The 21,982-nt window shown below is 41.4% G+C and overlaps 1 protein-coding gene across 2 annotated transcripts in view; it reads left to right on the top strand.

The window, feature by feature from the left end:
• Positions 1 to 21,982, top strand: part of DGKI (diacylglycerol kinase iota) — a gene marked incomplete at both ends in the record, with an annotated part of 451,691 nt that overhangs the window by 422,138 nt on the left and 7,571 nt on the right. For both annotated transcript variants that reach the window (XM_079711562.1, XM_079711561.1), the window contains 2 exons: positions 6,396 to 6,433; positions 9,975 to 10,095. In XM_079711562.1, the coding sequence (XP_079567688.1) occupies positions 6,396 to 6,433; positions 9,975 to 10,095 (159 nt within the window). The remainder of the gene's footprint in view (positions 1 to 6,395; positions 6,434 to 9,974; positions 10,096 to 21,982) is intronic.

Here is a 21,982-nt window from a genome sequence, read left to right as displayed (position 1 = left end):
CCACGCACATCACGATGCAAGTGTGGGATGTGACAGCTTGTGTTTTCCAAAAACAGCCACAGCGGTATCTCCCATCCCACATATTCTTCTTGCAGCAGGACTTTGATGTTCTTTTCATCGAGCTGTGAGGTATGTGCCTCCTTTCCTTGAATATGGGTGAACTCAAGCCTGCGGCAGAGCGGACGTGACGCTGTGTAATTTCCAAGGCAAGGTGACTTCCACTGGGCTCCCTTGGAATGGTTGCTTTTGAAACAGTCAGCATTTCAGGAGGAAGCCCAAGCAACCCGAGGAAGCCCGCACGAGCAGAGCTCCCAGTTACCAGTTGTGCTTGTGATCTTCTGAAAAGTGGCGCTTGGAGCTTTCAGTGAAGCTGCCCCAGCTGATGCCACATAGAGCAGATATTTCTGCTTAACCCAGCCCAAATATCAGCTTTTGAACAAAATAAATAATTGCCATGTTAGAGCCGCTGCATGTTGGGATGGTTTGCTATGCAGTAATAGGGAACTGATACAGGTTTATGTGTCATCATAAGAATAATCTTGAGTTTGTTCTAATATATTATTAAGAACCCTTAGTATTCTAGCTATTATTAGCAAAGAAGTTGGCATGTATCTTATTATCAATTGTCAAAACTTCCTTGAGGCCTAGATTAAAATGCAGAGGTCTTTAGAGATATCTAATTCCTCCTTTCTTTCACCTCATCTTAGGTTCAGTATGACTATGTAAAGTAATATCAATTATCAGTCATTTTCATGAGCTGCTTCCTCCTGTATGCCTAATTAGCATAATTCACGATAGTTATCCATTACCATTAAATGTGTGTTAGATTACCTTTGTGTAATTGATTCACGTAACTGTGGTTCAAGATTATATTAAATTCCATTTTGGGAGCTAAGCCTTCACAGTTTGTTGCTCATGTACCAGGGCTTGCTGCTCACAAAGTAGAAAAATTGGACAGAATGCTGCTGATAAGGTAAATGCAGGAAAAGCTATGCAGAAATATGTATCTCAGAGAAGTAAGCTCTTGGGCGTCTGACAGTGCAGACTCTCTGGCGGCTGAGCAATAAGTAATTAAGGAAAAGTATGAAGACACCTGTCGTGATCAGATCAAGGGAATTGTGAACATGACATTCGCCGTAGGGATGCTTGTTTTTCAGTGTCTGCTTTGGCATAAAAAGAGTTTCAGCCTAAAGCCATAAATTGACTTCATTTTCTATGTGATGCATTCATGAACCTTTTATTTGGGGTTGTTTTAATTTTTGCCCACCTTGCTCCAAGTTAAAGAAGAAACAGCATGGTGGAAGGAACTCTGACCTAGGAGTCAGAAATAATAAAAGAAAATATAAAAGAAATAATAAAAGAAAATATAAAAGAAATAATAAAAATAAACGAGACAAGCGCCCTTCTGTCTCTCAGCTGGATTGCTAACTATCTGTGTGACCTTGGAAAAGTCAATTTACTTCTCAAGCCCCATTTTCCTTATCTATGAAATGAGAGGGTTAGACTAACTAAGGCCAAATAGAGCTCTGCAATGTGGAATATGGCTTCTGAAGCATTAGTTTTATGTTGTGATTCTTGCTTTGCAGATGCAAATATTTAGGAGTAAAAAGTACGCGGAACTTGGCAAAGCCAGACTTATATTTATGATTCTCAATGAATCAACTGATTTTTACCGCCTAGGCCTCCACAAGCCATTCTTTGTTCAACAGTTTTTGTTGTTACATTTAATTTTTTCTTCCACAACTGAAAAAAAAAGATTTACATGACTGCTATCATTAGCAAGTGACAAACAATTCAGCAACAGAATATTAATTTTAAAACTGAAAAATAACTGAACATGAAAGATTAAAAATTTTAAATAGACATAAATGCTCAGGCTTGTGACTCTTTATATACAGCGTAGTTATTTTGGTTGATTTATTGAGATTTATAAACATACATGTGGCTTTGCCAAGTTCTGTATACTTTTTATTTACAAATATTTTTGTCTGCAAAGCAAACTTCACAACCTTAAACTATCCCTTTGGAAGTAGTCATACGGCATGTTCTAGAGCTATAGTTGACCTTAGTCTAAACTTCTCATTTCATAGAAGGAAGTGATTCATTTCTGTGTAATGGTGTTAAAAACATCAGTATTCCATGGTGTTCTACACAGAAGACCACAGTGGTCAGAGTTGCTGTTTCTTGAGCTTACTTGCAAGGCAGAGTCTCAAAAGAACTGATTTTATCTTCATTTTCCTAATGAGAGAGCTGCAGCTTGGTTAATTGCCCAACGTTATAGCTAGTTAATGGTACTCACAAGACTTAACTCAGGCAGTATGATTCTAGACTCCATTAAAATAGATTCCTTCCTAATTTGGATTTCTTGCCAAAACATCAGCTCTCTGAGAGGATGGAGTATATTTTGTACGGTCAGCCTTGAACAGGGCCTGGCATGGCAGAAGCAGGTGAGCCAGCCAGTGGGCCCTTGGACTGTTTTCTCCCCGTCGTGATTCCAGGGGATAGGAGTCCTTTTTTCCCTTCTGTGCACCGATGGCTAAGGATGTCCAGGCTTTGGGGAGTCCAGGCCTAGGAGAGAGGCTGTGAGAAGGAAGACAGTGATTCCTTCCTGGTAGTCCTGACTTTTCAGTTCCAGCTTTCTCTCTCAGGATGTTTACTGTTTAGCAATTGATTGGAAGGCACAGTGCTGAAGGAAAAAGAAACCATTTCTTGTGAACTAATGATTCAACTTCTAAACTCTAAAACTGACAAACTTTTCAGTTCTCTACCCCCTTACTTTCCTGTCTGACTGTCTTAAGTTTATGTGATTTAACTGTCTGGGAAACTTAGTATCCACCTACTCAATAACCCTTGTGTCCCATTGGCCATTTGACTTCCCTTGTTCTTTTGAATTTGGGAGCGTTGTTGCCTCAGTATGAAGGAGTTTTGGAAAAGGCAAGAAGGCAGGCTCAGAGCTGAAGAAATAATAAAGAAGAATACTGTAATCATAACAACTCATTATTTGTTTTTAAGCTTGCTCTTTCAGAAGGTTATTATCTGGCGTTGAATACTAATGGATTCAGGCTCTGTTTATGCAGAGCAAATCTTAAACAACAGTGTTCAGGAGGGAAGGACATTAATCAGGAGAGAAGAGGGCCTTGTGCCTAATAATGTTTGCATAATAGCTACCCTTGAGCATATTGCTTGACTTAAAAATAAATATTCATGTTTTCTGTCTCCAGTACAATTGGAAATTATTTGTGGTTATGATTCTTTTATATGCTCTTCTATCTGTTCATGGGGGCTTTAAATTGGGAGGCTGTAGGAAACCAAAAGACATAAATAAAAATGCTTTTGAGTGAGTCTGAGCTAGCAATGGAAAGCCGCCATAATGGGGGTGATCAGGAGCAATTGAGCTGAGAGCAGGTTGTAACTCTGTTTGCAGGAGGGAAGGGGCGGAATCCAACTGGCCTGTGTCAGGACATTTATACGACCCTCGATTTACGTTTAGTGCCGCCATAGCTTCTCACTCCTCTTGGGATGAAAATCCAGGTTCCTTCTCTTGACATAGAGTGCTCCCTGGAGCAGTCCCTTAGGAACTCTACAGTTATGACCTAAGACAACCCAGCCTCAGATGTGATAATGCAGAACTCTTCCCGGGGCCCCTCAGACAACATGACTCTTAACTTCCAAGTCCTTGTTCATATCTTCCCTTCATGTTTTAAGGATTTTCCAAATCTTCTTTGCTAATTAAATCCACTTATTGTGGAAGAGTCACCTTAAATTTCACCTCCTCCAACAATCCTTTGAACTCCGCAGCTAGCATAAGTTTTCCTCCAGCTTCTCATTCATTCATTCATTTGTTCATTCACTCATTTATTTTCAGGGCTCTTTCAATAGTATTATCCTGGGGAATGTTTGTTATCATCCTGATTTATTGCTTATATGCACCAAATTTTATTCACTGGTGCTTTAAATTAGCGAATTCACTTTTCTTTTCTCTCCCCTTTATTCTTTCTTTTTTCTATTTCTTTTAAACTTGAGAAATGTTCCAATATGGTCTTGAAAACGCAGGTTCTACATTGTTAGGACCTTCTGCACGTAAGTTTCAAGGCTCTTCCTTAGCTGCCTTCTCAGGCAATTTCCCTAACCTTATTTCTTTCCTAAATGGATACTCTACCTCAGTCAGGAGAACATCCTACAGTATAAAAGCCCAACTGAGTCGCTCTCCCAGACCTGCAATTGCTCATACTTTCCCGTCTCTCCCTCCCTGTCCTCTGAGGTACAGTTGACCTCTTGGGGTGAAGCCCCAAACATCCCACGGGCTCCTTCATCCAGGCCTCACTTCTGATGGGGCCTATGAACAGAGAGATGTCTGCTCGAGTCCACCACCAGTCTCCCCTCATGGCTGGGCTCCTTCTGAAGTGTCTGTATGTCTCTTTCATGTACTTCTGTATAGTCACAAAGTAGCCTACCCCTTCTGTCAATATAACTTAGCCTATTTATAAAGCTCTTTTTTGGTTTCATCTTTACTACAGAGAGGTAAGCAGGGCAGCTGTCAACCTTAGTTTACATAAGAAAATCGGTTCACAAAGTTTGAATGACTTCTTAAATGTACATAGCTAGTAAATTATAGAGATTGGAATTAGACTCCAATCCAGTGCCTTTTCCACAACACTATAAGCTTGATAACCTTTAGACTATTTTCTTCCATTTTCCGTAAGCCTCACAGAGCCTAGTAGAGCTTCTACAGGGTGACCTCCTAGAGGGCACTGGACAGAGGCTGGGACTGGTCACAGGGACCTGCACTATGGTGCTGATGGGGCCACCATTGGCTCTGTGCCCCGAGAGAGTCACTGCACTCTGAACCCCAGTGTTGCATCTATACTAGGAGGAGTGAGACACGTTTCTTGGGTTCTTTGGATGCATAACGTTTTATTAATTCTCTTGCTGTTATTTTTATCTCCGTTGCCTTCTCACTCCTTTTCTCCTTGCTCTCTTTTCAATCAGTTCAACAACTGATTGGTGTGCATTGATAGTGTACAAAGAGCATTGTGCTGGGAGCCAAAGGGAGGTGAAAAAAGCAGATTGCTTACAGCTTGTTATGGAAAAGAACATTCTTCCCTCTCTTTCCTGTTTTTCCTTTTTCTCTATTCTTCCTGCATTCTTCTTCCTCCTATATGCTCAAGGAACCCTCATCATTTCCACTGTTTTGGTCTGAGGGAAGGCACTCAGCCCTGGGCCATTGTTTAACATGCCTGTGGTCCTTTGCCTCTGGTCACCCAGGGCTCATAACTGCTCATCATAAATGCTTCAAGGGCTTTGTTCAGTGACGGTCAAGGGCTCCATGTACTTTGATACCTGATACTACATTTTTGGCTAACTCTATATGAGAGACTCTGAAACAAGAAGAGTAAAATGACACTTTGAAAAATAAATTTTAAATCTTCTAATTTTTTTGGTGACTTTAAAGCCTTAAAATAATCTTTTTTTTTTTTGAGCAGTTTTAGAATCTAAGTATTATTCTTCTAAAGGGACCATTTTTGACCTAATACACATGTTGCCTTTAGGAACCATAACTGTCATTAGACACTCATGTGTTCAGTTATATTTTTTATCAGTTATATTTTCTCATTCCTCTTCTACACCCCACATGACAGGCACAGGTACTTATATTTTTTTCCCCTCGGCTACATAGTCTTACAATTAGTTTAGGTTACCTAGGACTTCTAGAGTTCTTTCTGTAAGAATCACCAATGAATTTTATGCTAAATATATGGTTATTTTCTTCAGAACATAATCAAAATATGTGTTTCTTCTTTACTGTCTCTTGTCCTTCTTTCCATAGCAGTAGGTATTTATTTATAATTGTAAAACACACAACCAAAATTACTAGTGATTTTTGAACCCCAAAAGGACAAAGTAGAGGGAACTAGAAAGAAGGGACCAGAAACAATCATGATTAGGCACCTACTTTGCATCAGTGGATGAGTTAAGAACATTTAGATGATTGAATTAATCCTTTCAGGGATCCTATACAATTGAGACTTGCTGTTTTACAGATGTGGAAACTGAGGCTCAGAGGGGTTAAATAACTCGCCCAGTATTCCACAGCCTGTAAGGGTCAGGGCTAAGATTTGAATCCAATATGTGTGACTCTAAATTTCATGTTCTCTTTACTGTCCCTGGGCTGGAGGGGGCTCAGGTAGGCTCTAGAATGATGTATGAGATGAGTGCCCAGGTAGGGAAGGGCTAAAGGGAAGGCCTTAGTCTGTTCCCAGATTCACCCTTTGGCATGTTTGTCCTCCCCTGGTTCCTGCCCCAAATGTAGACTGTGTCTCCAAAATCCAGCCCTTTATAATATTTTAATGAGAGGGTCTTCTACTAATGGGACATCTCTCTTTTGTCTTCCACAGCAATTTTGCAGGCAGTAATAGCTGGTGATCTTATGAAGGTAAGATATCTTCCTACCAGAACTTTTGGTGATTCTTTAAGAACTTTAAATCAATATCATTTCTCACCAAATTTTCATGATCCCGTATATCGTTTCTCATCCCCCCGGTACTAGCTGGTTAGAAGGAGGAAGGATGCTCTTTTTGAGGGCTGAGAAGAGAGGATGAGAGGGGTCTTCACAGCATCTCTACATGTCCTAATAGCAAAGGGTCTGTGGAAAGGCATTGTGCTATTTGCCTTGACTAGATACAACCGATGCATGTCCCCAGGAGGCAGTGCTCACAGTGCTCGGATTTCCTCCTCTCTGAAATTTGAAGTTTAAAGATTTCTTTTTAGATAGGTCTTTAAATGAATGCATCTGTAGGAATAACGTGGACAATACCCAGAAATACATCCTCTAGGCAAGAGCCTACATCTTGCGACATTATTACAGTTTTGAACTTTGGGGATCACAGTGAATCAGAAGAAGATACTCTGATCTGCCTCGAATATTTTGATTTGTGCTCATGTTTTCTGGCAAATTTAGTTCAGAGGGAAGGAGGTGGTCACTGCCTGCCTCTAGAGTGAATGCGAATTCCGAAGTCAGACTGCGTGGGTCCAGATCTTGGCTCTGCCATTCACTGTATATGTGACTTTGTGTAATTACCTAACTCTCTCTGTGCCTCAGTTTCTTCATCTGTAAAATGGAATCACATTGCCCCTCTCTTTGCTTTATTGTGAGGATTGAATGTAAAATTCATGTAAAGCTCTTAAGACTGTTCCTATTACACAGAAGGGACTCTAAAATGATAGCTGTTTTATTAATATAGTGTTAATCTGTGTCTCTTTAGTAGCTAAACATAGTGGGGAGGCAAATATTTGTTATAAAACATAATCTATGAATACCCTAAAAGCTGTATTTGGCCCCAAGTCATTTTCAGGCATCAGGACTTAGACTGCCCATATATCCCTGTATAACCCACACTGGCATTGATCTGTTCTGTAATATCGACAGCTGCCCCTGGGCAGAGACTCTGCCTTACTCATGGAGTATGGCACCATTGCATATTGAGAAACCAGAAGCCTTAAAAGAAAGCTGAGAAGCACTGCCCTTGTATACAAGTTCTTCTGAAGCACATCTGTTGAATAAACTGCAAAATCTCTGTGCTACATTTTTAACAGGTTACTAGCAGAAGACAAATGGTGAGAAGGTTGCCAGCATCTTGATAAACTGCCATCTTTAGACACATAATCCTGGGAATGGTGCCTGTGCCACTGTCCAGATCATAGTGTTACTAGGAATTGTTACCCACAAGAGGAAAGTGCTCTCTAAGCAGTCTGGGTGCCTATGCGTTCAGTGCCATTTCCCAGCAGTGGATTAAACCAATACTATCCTATACTCCCTGTAGGGCCTTATAGTGGATTCTGTGGGAAAGACAGGCATGAGTTAAGACCTGATTCCTGCCCTTGCAGAGCTTCTAAACCAGAAAATTTTGCAAACCGTTGTACATTTGAGACCGTTTCATTTTACTTTGTATATACTTTTAGTCTAGGCAACAGATTTTCCAGGTCCCTGGGTGTATTACCACACTTTTTTTTGGTACTTAGTAGAGAATTATTTGAGAGATGGGAAATCAGTATATTCAGCCGGTTGTCTTATTTCATTCTCTGTTGTAATTATTTCCTAAATGACTAAGAAATGACTTAATAACACCTTATTTACTGAGAGGTAAAATATAAAGGCTGAGGGTTTTTCTCTTTCATTCTTTTCTTTCTGTCTTTTCCTTCCCAAGTACTTTTTCCCCCTTTTCTTTTTTCTTCTCTATCTCCTTTCATTTTTCTATCCCATGTAGAAAGTACAATAAATATTAAATATTAAACTGTGTGTGTGTGTGTGTAAGGGATGGAGAGCGATAGAGAGAGAGAGAGAGAGAGGTTGGGTGGGGAGCGGGGGGTGGCAGTGCACCAGTGAGCCGAGAACAGAAAGCCCAGGATCATCCCAGTGTGAAGGTTGTCATGAGTGGCTCCTGTACACTGGGCTGCATAAAATGCCCGTGGACTAACTTAACATTCACAGTGTCTGTAAACACCACAGAAAGGCAGAATCAGGGCAGCTGATGGGTTGGGTCTCTGCTATTCTGTTGAGCCCAAATCCTCTGTGGCTCTGCCCACAAGGAATGGAAGTGTCATTGGGAGACAAGACAGTTGAACAGAACAGGATTCTCTTAGATTTTTGTGGAAGATAATTAGCTACTTCTTCCTGTTCCTTTGCTTCACAGTTTAGGCATGAAAACCCCATATATTCCTCACTTCCATTCAACGACTCCTTTTTGATCAATTTCCTAGGAAGTCTTTCCTGACGTTTTTCCATCCCCTACTAGTGCCCTGTGCTACCCTCCTCGTGTTCTTCTCTGTCTCTGTGCAATTCTGTACACATCTGTCTCCCCCATGGAGGGCAAGGTCTTGGAGGCCAGTGGCCAAGTTGTATTCATCTTTGTTTCATTGGCATCTGGCACATGGTGGTTCTATGATGTTGAGTGAACGCGTGAACTGTGAGTTTACTCTCTTGAACCTTGTGAGTTGTTTGATTTTTTATAATGCTGTGCCATCTAACTTCTTGGTGGAAGACACATTCCTTTTGCTTATACCCTGCTGAGTTATTTGATTCTTATTTATCCTGAAACTACCTTCTAGAAGCTCCAGAAAGGCTCTTCTTGTTCTGATATACTGCAGTTTAGAGAACGGAGATCCAGTCACACTTTCTATAATGTTCAGTATTTCATAAACTTCGAATGTGTCCTCACTTAGCCACCTAATTTCCAGGCTGCAGTATCTGATTTTTCCAGGCTGTTCTCATGTTTGAAGTCTTTTAGGTTTCTACTACTACATTCTCTGAACCCTTATGGTTCTTATCCCATGGATCACCTCAAGCCTTGTTGGGTATATGTTGGACAGTTAACAGAAGGCATGCAGGCTGGGCTGCAGATCTGGATGAAGGAAGGAGACATACATGGGTGTGCATGTGTCTGCCGTGTGCATATGTGTTGTGAGCGCATGCTGGAAAATGGGAAGCGGCTTCTGTACTCGGTAGCTAGGCTCATTAGAGATTGGAGAAAAAACTAAAGGACGGGGAAGAAGCTTAGCTACCAGACATCAAGCTATTCCTGCCTATAGACTTAATTGTTCTTTCGCTCAAGAGAATGCTGAGCCAACATAGGGAATCTTTTATTCTCCTCTCCACCCTTTACTCCCTTGAGACAGAGACCAGTGCCCAGAAAAGTTAAAGACAAAAAACAGAAAAGGAACAAGTAATTTAGCATGTTTCCATTTCCTTAGGCTGTTCAGTACCCACATAGCCTCTCTGGAGTTAGCTGAGACACTGGCCACCTATTTGAGTGATAACACAACCCAGGAATGGTTACTTCATCTCCTTGACTTTTCTCTGTGTCCTCTGAGGATGGAGACATTTGTGGTTTGTTACGTTAGTTTTATTTTATCACCGGTTAGCTGTTTCCCTTGTTCTGGACTGTGCCTGAGCTGCTTTTCCTATGTTTCTTTTTCAGCTAATAGAAAGCTATAAAAATGGAGGCAGCCTGCTAATTCAGGGACCAGACCACTGTTCACTCCTTCACTACGCAGCTAAAACCGGCAACGGGGAGATTGTGAAATATATCCTTGACCACGGTGAGTAGGCACAGAGAACCAGGAATTACTTATCTGTGAAATAGACTGAGTTTTCTAAGTTGATTTTCATCCAGGCTGTCCTTAGAATGGTGGAAATCTTCTCCAACTTTAGCTGACTCTCCTTGCTTATTTGAGGGAGCTGGGATTCCAGATCCCTTACACATGTAGGTCACCTTAACCAAGCCATTAACAGAAATAATTTTCATATCAAGGCCTTTGCAGGGTATTTGGGGGCTGATTAATGAAAAACTAGAAGACAAACCAAATGTGGCCTTGGCATAGCATGCTTTACTGTTTTGGGAAGAGCTTTTATGTTTTTGGGAAGCTAACTAGTTGGGACCAGGTACCTAATCCATATTTATAGCTGATCATTCTGAGGAGTAATGAGCATATTGTTTTTCCATCTTTCTAGTCCCCCCCCTTTTTTTTTCTGTTTTGAGTCTCATTCATCTTTTCAACTCAAGTCACACTTTATTCTCTTTGAAAACATCTGGTACTCTTGTGTCCTCTGTGGCCAGCCATGTTCACCTCCTGGACGGTGTCCTAACTGGGTCTGTAATTTGGTGTTAGATCATGTACTTTAGCATGTACTTCTGATAGTCCTTTAGAGGCACAAACACATGAGAGAAATATCAAACATTGACCATACTTTCAGCTTCCCACGTTTATAGTGTTTCTAGGACTGAAAAATAGGAGAGAAGGAGGAAACATCTCCCTGGCTTGGCTGTTTTTGAGGGGTCTCTAGCTCTGCTAGATACAGGTACACAGAGATCCTGGAAGATTTTCTGTGAGCCCTAGCACTGAGCCTGTGGCCTACCCTCATTGTATCATATTTAGGTTGTAAACAGTAAGCATATTAGTACCCTACCCTCATTATATCATATTTAGGTTGTAAACAGTAAGCATATTAGTACCCTACCCTCACTGTATCATATTTAGGTTGTAAACAGTAAGCATATTAGTACACATTCACATTCCCTGTTTTTAAATTGAAGTATAGTTGATTTACAATGTGTTAGTTTCAGGTGTACAGCAAAGTGATTCATTTATACATATAAACATATATCTAGTCTTTTTAAGATTCTTTTCTGTTACAGGTTATTACAAGATATTGAGTATAGTTCCCTGTGCTGTACAGCAGGTCCTTATCGTTTATCTATTTTATATACAGTCGTGTGTGTCGGTTAATCCCAAACTCCCAGTTGACCCCTCCCCTGCCCTTCCCCCTTTGGTAACCATAAGTTTGTTTTCTGTGTCTGATTCACATTCCTTTTTATTCCTCCTTTTATGCAATTCAGCAAACATGTCTTATTCCATTCATTCATTCATTCATCAAATATTTGTGGAGTACTTCACAGGAACTACCTGTTATAGACCAGCACACACACAAAAACAAAATACAGTCACTGTTATCAAGCAATTGCAGGCTAAAAAAGTATATAAGCACATGCATCATAAAATTTAAAGCAGTTGTATGTAGATGCCTTAAGTCCTATTGTAAAGCCACAAATAGATAACATAGCTACCATTTCTCAAGCACGGGTTATATGCCATGTGCTTATACTAAGCATATGCTATCATTTAATCTTTACAAGGACCTGGTAAGGTAAGTATTAGACTGTCAGTCACATTAGACTCACCTTGCTTTGTCTTCAGTACCTTCTCACCATGGAGAGTTTGCTTGAACCCTTGGCCTGAATTATGGTGGAAAGAGTGGTTTAGGGGCTTCCCTGGTGGTGCAGTGGTTGAGAGTCCACCTGCCAATGCAGGGGACGCGGGTTCGTGCCCCGGTCCGGGAGGATCCCACATGCCGCGGAGCGGCTAGGCCCGTGAGCCACGGCCGCTGAGCCTGCGCGTCTGGAGCCTGTGCTCCGCAACAGGAGAGGCCACAACAGTGAGAGGCCCGCGTACCGCAAACAAACAAACAAACAAAAAAAGAGTGGTTTAGGAAGAGGAAAGGGAGTTAAAGTAGGATAGTCGCCATTAGGGGCTTTCTTTCCCCCTGGTAGGCTAGGTTGGATAATCCCAAGCCTGTCTGCCCGGGAAAGCCTAGATATATTTCCGGTGCTGTGTCTGGGGTGTGCATATTCTGCCTCCTACTCACCTGACCATTCTGTCCCCAGCAATTACAGCATTCCTCTTTGGGCAAGACTTACGAAAGCATTGGTGGCGTCGATTCTGCTTGTCTCTCCCACCACCCCCCCGCCCCCAACAACACACATCATAGGTGTTCTCTCTTTCTTATAGTGACTCTTCCAAAAGCTTGTGACAGGCAGAACCAGATATTAGAACCCAGCCCCAAAGACAGTGCATAAAGGTCACAAAGCTTCCATGGTTATTTTTCTCTTAATAGAAAAGATCTCAGGATTTCCACTGTACAAAGTTCAGGTGAAGTTTAGATATATGCTGTCACTTTGTTTGCCTCTAACTCAGTTCAAGTACTCCTGGTGGCTGTCGTCTTGATCATTCTCAATCCTTCCCTCCTAGTTTGCCCTTTACCCGATGAGATTGAGTGTTTGCACGCATACCCACATACCACTGCTGCTCAGTACCCACATACCACTCTAGAGTTAGGTGAGACACTGGCTGTCTATTTGAGTGATGAGGCAACTTAGGAATTCTCTCTCCTCCCCTCTCTACCTCTCCTGAAGAACAAGCATTCCCTTCTCTGGTTCTGCAATCCGCTCTGCATCAGTGATCTGCTGGTATCTCACTTGGTCTTACCTAGGAGGCTGCAGGGAGCTGCCGTTTTGACTGAGTCTGTATTTAAGATGGACTCTCACATGTTTGGGGCTCTCAGCTGAGATGGCTGGAACACCTGAGCCTTTCTCTACACCTGGACCTTCATCCCAGGCTTCTGCATGGCGTCATGGTCCTCGGGTTCCTGGAGGGTGAGGATGGAAGCTTCCAGACCTTCTGAGGTCAGGCTGGGGAAGTCTGCCTCATCTCTGTGGCATTCTGCCAGCTAAAACAAGTCACAGAGCCAGCCCCAACTCAAGGGGTGGGGAAATAGACCCCTCTGCTTTATAATTAATGGCCGTATTTAATCTACCCCCCTCCCTTACTCTGTCTTCTTCAGTTGAAAATGATGACCCTCCCTTCTCAATATCCTGAACTACTGACTCACTTGGAATTCCCTGGAGCTCTGCTTTAATATTTTCCTTTGGTTCAGGGTCCTAAGCCAAGGCTGCAATATTTAGCAAATAAAAATACAAGACAACAGTAACTTTTTTTTTTAAGCATTAAGTATGTCCCCTGCAATATTTGGGACATAATTACACTAAAAACAAATCCAAAAATCCTCCTCTCAGCTGGGTCTCCCCAGGGCCTTGAATGATGAGGCCTGAGATGATATTGCTCTAACACCATGGATTTTCACACCCCCCCCCAACTTCTCTTTCTACTCCCTTAAGACGGTCTTTAAAAGCCCCTGTAACTCAAGCTCATGAGACTTGTTTTCTAACCTCAGCCATAGATCAGTACACACACACTCTTTCTGGCATGAAATCCAGCTGGCAAATCTCTTAGTGCTCTGATCAAAGCCTGACATTCCAATACTAAACTAGTTTCTTTTCGATCCCAGGTGTCTTTTGCAAAGAATGAATAATGTGATACAGCTCTCTGTGTCAAAACTGAAGGACACAAGGAATTTGTTAGTAACTTGGGGTAGGGGGAAGCTTATTTTTCTAATTTTTTTAGTTAGCTTTTGTAAATTAGTTGGTTTAATATTTATACTAATGAGAAAACACTTGAGGTTTTTGTAATCACCTCAACTTCACTCACAGGCAAACAGTTCTCATGGTCACTGTGTCTGCCTCACCAGGGTCTACAACTGGCCAGTAGATACATGGGGGGAAAGACTGGAGATCATGAAGCAAAATCCATCTCTTCTGTTTGAAAATAAAATCTTACTATGATCTACATGCCAAGGATCACTGTATATTGATGGGTGGCAATTTTTAAACTTTCAGTACTACAGTCAAATAATAGAAACTGAATTGCAGTTGATTTTTACTAAAATTAGTATTTATCAACCTGATAGGCACGGTCAATTTCATTCTTAACATCAACCTCATTATCTCTAGTTATTCAGGAACATGGATGTAAAATCTTTTGACGTCGTCAGCCTAATTCTCCATGTTCCTTAAGGGCTAAGAACTTTGGCTCAACCATTTCTGTTGTCATTTGTTTTAATATCTTTAGTTGCTGATATAATTTTATAAACCTGTGCATTTAGAATTGGAAACTATCTTTGCAGAACTATTCATCTCATTTCAATTGCAGAAACTCTTAAATTATCGTGTTCTTGAAGTCGGGGACACGTACACAGAAAACACGACCCTTTCTCTGTAATCATCTTCTTAATGTGATCTCTGCTCAGTGAATAGTCTTGCCTAATTTAATAATGATGATGACTCTGAAATTCCCCTGATCTGATGGAAAATATCCTTTGCGAATATGCCTCTGTGAGGCTGGGATTCGGGGATTTCTGCCAGACTGGCATCGTTGTCTGTAAATTGGCATTAGATTTGCAGAGTGGGTGGGTCTGATCAGTTTGAATTCACGGAAATAAAAAAATAAATGAATACAAATTTTCCACTGTGCCAAAGATCAAGAGATGCCACTCCCAATAATCTCAGTTGCTGCAAACCTCTTGAAGTTTTAGTTTTTAAAATTGTATGTCTTCATATTATATAAATCCTAAAAACTGTTCAAAGACCCGCCTGTAAAGATGCCTTTAATGACAAGGGTCCTCAGAAACAGTGGGCCTTTTTCAAGGCTCATGACCGATACGGCTTCTTCGCTTTCTGCATCCTTACTCCAGGGAGCCCCTCCCTCCCCTCTGCTTTGCCCTCTTCTTCACCGTTTATTGACGCTGAGCAGTGGGGTCCGCAATCAGGAGGACGCCGCCCTCTGAACGGGAGTCGTGAGAGATTAGTCATTCTCCCAGACACCACATTCAGCAACCAAGTCCTCTTCTCAGAGCTCTTTTAAATCCAGGCTGAGGGGCTGGGGGGCGCGGGACCTGTGGTTATTTCTGAAAAGCCCCAGGAGGCTTGAATTTTTCTCTTCCCGCATCTTCTTTGGGACTTCTACTCTCAAATACACGACATGCTGCTTTCCTTTATGAAAAACTGGAATTTGGGCATTGGGAGGGTTGAAAAGAGAACGGAGGTGGGAGAGGGCTTAAGAATTCCACAGGGACAGGGTGGAGAGAGGAGGTTGTGGAGGGATTCCAGCTGAGAGACCCCCGCCCCACCCCCGGCGGTTCCTGCTTTTCAGCTCCTTTCAGCCATACTTTTGCCCACTCCCTCCTCCCTAGCGTTAGCCCTTCGAGAGACTTTTATGGTGTTTTAGTCTTTTACCCCCGCCCCCCACCCCGGCACATTCTGCTCTTTTGTTTTTATTCTCCCACCTCCCACCCCCCTGCCCCCTACTGCGTTTCCTGATAGAAATCTCACTCATGCATTTCCTTTCTGATTTCAATGGCTTATTTTGTCTTCCCTCTTTTCCTGCCTTCAGTCTTTCTTTTCTTTTTTTCACCCCCCTCCCTTTTTCTGCCTCTGGTCCCCGAGAGAAGCGACCACCATCCTGCTGGGACAGGATGATGGTGCTGTTAAAGAGTTCCCAGTGCCAGCTCTCCCCACATCTGTGCAGCTTTTGTCCTGGGGCAGAGGAGGATTTGGAATGGTCTGCTGGCAGCGTCAGGGAGACTAATGGGAAATGAGGTCCAGAGAGAGAGAGAGAGGCCACGGGGAGTTGGTAGGAACAGCAAAGGGGATTTGGATGCCTCGGTGTGGGAAGCAAATTAAAGGATGCGTGTGACAAAAGACACATCACGTATGATACAAGTGCAGTATCGATGATAAAATTGCATCAGTTGAGTGGAAGAACCTATGGGATGAGCACTGACTGGGCAGCAAACTTGAAATTTGGAAGGTTTGACTACTTACCATGCTGCTCACTTTTTCATATTGGGAGGTTGGTGAAGTTTTGCTTCTTTTCGAAGCAAAAAAAGCTTCCCTGGCCTTCACCAGGGAATACTGATGTGTATTCCCCACAATGTATTTTTCTTTCCCTTATTTTTCAGACCATTTCTCATATAGCATAGCTTTTTTTAAATCCATGTTCCATTTATGGATCTCTTTCTGAGAAAAAATATATTGGCCAGGGTCCAAGTGGATTTTTAAATGTTTCATTCATTCATTCAAAAATTCTGTCCCATGCACTTTTTTTTTTTTTTAATTTTTATTTATTTATTTTTGGCTGCATTGGGTCTTCGTTGCTGTGTGCGGGCTTTCTCTAGTTGTGGAGAATGGTGGCTACTCTTTGTTGCAGTGCGTGGGCTTATTGCGGTGGCTTCTCTTGTTGCAGAGCACGGGTTCTAGGCACGCGGGCTTCAGTAGTTGTGGCTCACGGGCTCTAGAGCACAGGCTCAGTAGTTGTGGTGCACAGGCTTAGTTGCTCCGCAGCATGTGGGATCTTCCCAGACCAGGGCTCGAACCTGTGTCCCCTGCATTGGCAGGCGGATTCTTATCCACTGCGCCACCAGGGAAGCCCAGTCCCATGCACTTTTGAAGAAAAATGTTATAGTAATAATCACTGCTCATCTTCACTGTTCTGAATGCTTTACATGTATTCATACATTTAATTCTTGCAACAATCCTACAAGGTAAGTTCTCTTATCTCTATTTGACAGGTGGTAAAAACTGAAGGGTAGTAAAGTTAGGTGACTTGCCAGAATTCATCCATAATATGAGATTGGTTTCTGCCTTCCATATTCCTACAACCCAGCGAGGGAAATGAAACATGGATAAATAACCAGAGCACAGGGTAGTTTGAAATGAGTATCATATGCAGCGTTCCAGTGACAACTGGTACAGGGCTGCAGAAGGGCAATGAAAATCTCATGGAGAAATTAGTACCCGTATCCCCTCAGTAGAGATTCAACAGTCATCTTCTGGTGCAGGTTAGCTATGGAATGGAGTGTGGAAATTTTAGTAAATCCTGGGAGGGACAGAGAGCCAAGACTTCCCTTTATATTCAGGGAACAATCGGGAATTCTCTGCTGACAATTTAATTGCATTCCTTCAAACTCCTTAGGGGAAATGCATGGTATCCACAATCAGGATATATGTATTCATGAAATACAAACTAAGCCCAAACCCAGATGTTCCCCATTGGTATACATTGAAGGAATTCCATCATCTCTATGTCTTCTCTTTCTCCTGTTCTCTCCCTTATGAGTGAGACTAAAATTAACTTTTCCAAAAACCATAGTTGCTATTTTTTCACATGTATTTTTTCTTCAAGGGAAAATTTTTATGGTCTTTGTTGATTGTTTTTATTTCTCTGGCTACGCCTCCACCTCCAAATCTTACACCAATGCTACTAACCCACACAGTGCACTATTAGACAGCATGCTGTACTAGTAAGAGTAGCTCCCTGTAGGTCACTGAAGACACAAATAGGGAGGGAAACCGCAGCTTTGTCTCCGGCTCCACCTGGCACTCTCCTCCTCTCCTTTTCTCTTCTGCAGCCCCTTCTTGTTATCAGTTAATTAAGTCCATCTTTCCAGAGCTGTTCCTGAAACCTTTAACCGAAGTTTCTTTGGATATTAAGAGCAAAAGGATCTTGTTTTAGTATCAGCAGCTCTTTTTCTCATCTCTGTCAGCTGCAGAGGATTAAAAGGGGAGGGGGAGACACTAAACAGCTCCAGGCGTGCCTGACTCGCAGATTAGATGACCAGCCCTGGAATCCTTCTGGGTTGGCTCCATTTATAGTGATTCTTGTCAGAAAGTTGAGGAACAAGCTGCTTTCTCTTCCTTGTCCCACTTTCAGAGTGTCAAATCCTTGCCATTTTAGCACAGATTAAACTGCTTCAGCATCCTCTCACTGCATGGAGGCGTGGACCCCAGAGTCCATGGACCCACTGTGGGTGCAGCTCTGAGAGCACCAAGTGACAGTGCTGAGGAAAGGAGGAACTGAGACAAGGCCCCTGTTGCCTAAAAATTTGTGCAGTTGTTACCAAACACACGTTCGTGTGTGCCCGATGCACAGTGAGGCCAAACAAACCGAAACATTGGAGTTTGGAGCAGAGAAAGGCTTATTGCAGGGCCAAGCAAGGAGAACGGGTGGCTCGTGCCCCAAAACCCTGGACTCGTCAAAGGGTTTCAGCAAAGTATTTTTAAAGGCAAGGCGAGGGAGGGGCATTACAGGGTATGTGATCAGCTTATGCACAATTCTCTGATTGGTTGATGGTGACGTTAACAGGGCAGTGTCCCAGGGGTTAACATTATCAATCCTTAGGTGCCAGTAGGTCTGGGGGCTCATGATCAACAAGTAGTTAACTTTTTCTATTTGGTGGTGGTTTTAGCATCTGTAAAACAACTCAGGAAGTGTGCATCAGATACTATTGTCTAGGTACTCCAGAGAGGAGCTACAGCAGAGGACATGGGGGAGGGATCTGTCCCGGGAAGGTCCCGCTCAGTTACACAATTATAAGTAACAATGGGAACAGACACTGGTGAGGCCAGGCTGCTCCTGTTCATGGAATTCCTTTCAAAATGAATGGCTTTGCTGAAGGAGCTTTCTAAAAGGACCATTGGGCACTGTAGGCCTTCTTGCTCCTGACCTTGCGGAGGATGCCTCATCAGCGATTGAATAGGCCTGGAGGACTGGTTCTCAGGACACAGAATTGGAGTCAATACTTACTTCAAATGTAAGCGGGAGCCAAGGCGCCCTTTTATATCTCCTTCCCCCATTGATATTCCAGTATCTTGACTTAGTGTAACCTGCTGTGTTATGTCAGAGAGTAGGACACTTAATTATACCTAAACTGTAGGCATTTCATGTAGTGTCCCAGCTACTGTTTTAAGCACATTTTTTTGTATTAACTTATGAAACCTCATAACAAACCTGCGAGATAAATATTATTATTAATCCTGATTTACATGTGTGACAATCAAGGGGCTGAGAAATGAAATGAACTTGCCCAAGATCTAGTGAGTGGAAGATACATCTGGGATTTGAAACCAAGGAGGCTCAGCTCCAGAACCCTCACTCTTAATCACTGTGCTGGACTGCTTGGCACTTCAGGGGGTAAAGGGCAGGGAGGGGGTGGATTATCATTCATGTTTCCTTAGAACCACAGGACTGAGGAACAAAAATGAATGAATTGAATCCTTGTTGAACCTGTAGAATAGGGAACACGCTAGAAGGATATGAAAAATAATCCAAGTGTTCTTACATTTAAAAGATGTAGCATAATTTATTTAAGGAGATAAGGCATACATTTGAAAAGCAAATACATAGTACAAGGGTAGACTCCAATAAGTATTATGGGAGTTCTTCTGTTGATTGATTCCTTCTGTCAAAGAGAAGACAGGTTGATTCCATCTGTTAAAGGTGGCCTTTTCAGAGGACCTTGTCACAGACTGGTCTTTAAAGAATGTGTAAGATTTAGGTGTGTGGGTAGAAAATCCCTCTCTGGGTAGCAAGATTGGAGAGAGCAAGCTCTCAGAGCTGGGAGAGCCTGAGAAATATTTGGGTGATTGTGCAGCTACCACTTTAGCTTATGCAAAAAAAATGGAGCCTTGAGAACAAATTGAGGAAGGGTAGTTCCAAGTGAAAGACTGTGAACTTAAATGTTGAAATACCTGGGGAGACACAGGACATATGATGAATTTAAAACCTGGAAATCTGGATGTTGCAAGATCTTTTTTATGTTTTCTTAGTAACAGTCCTGCATGCTAATATGTTCCTGACAGAGACCTTTTAGGAAGTTTATTTGTCAAATAGGCCAAGTAGGAGCAACAGATAGGACAGACATTGCAAGAGAAGATTCACCCAGCCTAGATGACCAGTAGATGGGAAAGAGAGGAGGTGAAGTTGGTGATTTAGCTCCTGGATGACCAGGAGGATTGTGAAAGTCCCCTTTCTCCTTGACCCAATGACATTTTTTTAAAATTGAAGTATAGTTGATTTACAATAGTGTGTTAGTTTTAGGTATATAGCACAGTGATTCAGATATATATCTATATATCTATATATGTTCTTTTTCAATATTACAAAATATTGAGTAGAGTTCCTTGTGCTATACAGTAGGTCCTTGTTTGTTATCTCTTTTATATATAGTAGTGTATATATGTTAATACCAAACTCCTAATTTATCCCTCCCTGCCCCCTTTCTCCTTTGGTAACCGTAAGTTTGTTTTCTATGTCTGTGGGTCTATTTCTGTTTTGTAAATAAGTTCATTTATATCTATTTTTTTTTTAGATTCCATGTATAAGCAATATCATGTTAGTCTTTCTCTGACTTACTTCACTTAGTATAATCATCTCTACGTCCATTCATGTTGCTGCAAATGACATTATTTCATTCTTTTTTTTTTGATGTTCAGTACACAGAACATTTTCTTTTTATTTTTTATTAAAATTTAGTTAATTTACAACTTTGTGCTAGTTTCAGGTGTACAGCAAAGTGATTCAGTTATACATACATATATATATATATATATATATATATATGTCTATTCTTTTTCAGATTCTTTTTCCATATAGGTTATTACAAAATACTGAGTGTAGTTCCCTGTGCTATACAGTAGGTCCTTGTTGTTTACCTATTTTATATACAGCAGCATGTATAGGTTACTCCCAAATTCCTAATTTATCCCTCCCACCCCCGTTCCCCTTTGGTAACCATAAGCTTGTTTTCTATATCTATGAGTCTGTTTCTGTTTTATAAATAAGTTCATTTGTATTTTTTATTTTAGATTACACATATAAGTGATATCATATGATATTTGTCTTTCTCTGTCTGACTTCACTTAATCACTAGGTCCATCCACGTTGCTGCCAATGGCATTATTTCATCCTTTTGTATGGCTGAGTAGCATTCCATTGTATATATGTACCATATCTTCTTTATCCATTCATCTCTCGATGGACATTTAGGTTGCTTCCATGTCTTGGTTATTGTAAATAGTACAATACTGGGGTGCATGTATTTTTTCAAATTACGGTTTTCTCTGGATACATGCCCAGGAGTGGGGTTGCAGGATCACATGGTAGCTCTATTTTTAGTTTTTTAAGGAACCTCCATACTGTTCTCCACAGTGGCTGTACCAATTTACATTCCCACTAACAGTGCAAGAGGGTTCCTTTTACTCCACACCCTCTTCAGCATTTATTTGTAGACTTTTTAATGATGGAAATTCTGACCTGTGTGAGGTGATACCTCACTGTAGTTTTGATTTGCATTTTTCTAATAATTAGCGATGCTGAACATTTTTTCATGTGCTTTTTGGCCATTTGTATGTCATCTTTGGAGAAATGTTTGTTTATATCTTCTGCCAATTGTTTGATTGGGTTGTTTTTTGATATTGAGCTGTATGAGTTATTTGTATATTTTGGAAATTATTCCCCTGTCGGTCTCATTGTTTGCAAATATTTTCTCCCATTCTGGAGGTTGTCTTTTCATTTGGTTTATGGTTTCCTTTGCTGTGCAAAAGCTTTTAAGTTTAATTAGGGCCCATTTGTTTTTGTTTTTATTTCCATTACTCTAGGAGACAGATCCAAAAAGATATTGCTGTAATTTATGTCAAAGAGTGTTCTGCCTATGTTTCCCTTTAGGAGTTTTATAGTATCTGTTCTTACATTTAGGTCTTTGATCCATTTTTAGTTTATTTTTGTATATGGTATTAGAGACTGTTCTAATTTCAAGCTTTTACATGCAGCTGTCCAGTTTTCCCAGCACCTCTTATTGAAGAGATTCTTTTCTCCATTGTATATTCTTGCCTCCTTTGTCGTAGATTAATTGACCATAGGTGCGTGGGTTTATTTCTGGGCTTTCTATCCTGTGCCATTAATCTATATGTCTGTTTTT

Source organism: Hyperoodon ampullatus, assembly GCF_949752795.1.
Source record: "Hyperoodon ampullatus genome assembly, chromosome: 9".
Taxonomy (NCBI): Eukaryota; Metazoa; Chordata; class Mammalia; order Artiodactyla; family Ziphiidae; genus Hyperoodon; species Hyperoodon ampullatus.
The sequence above is the reverse complement of the archived record's forward strand: the minus strand, read 5'-3'. Positions and strand labels throughout refer to the sequence as shown.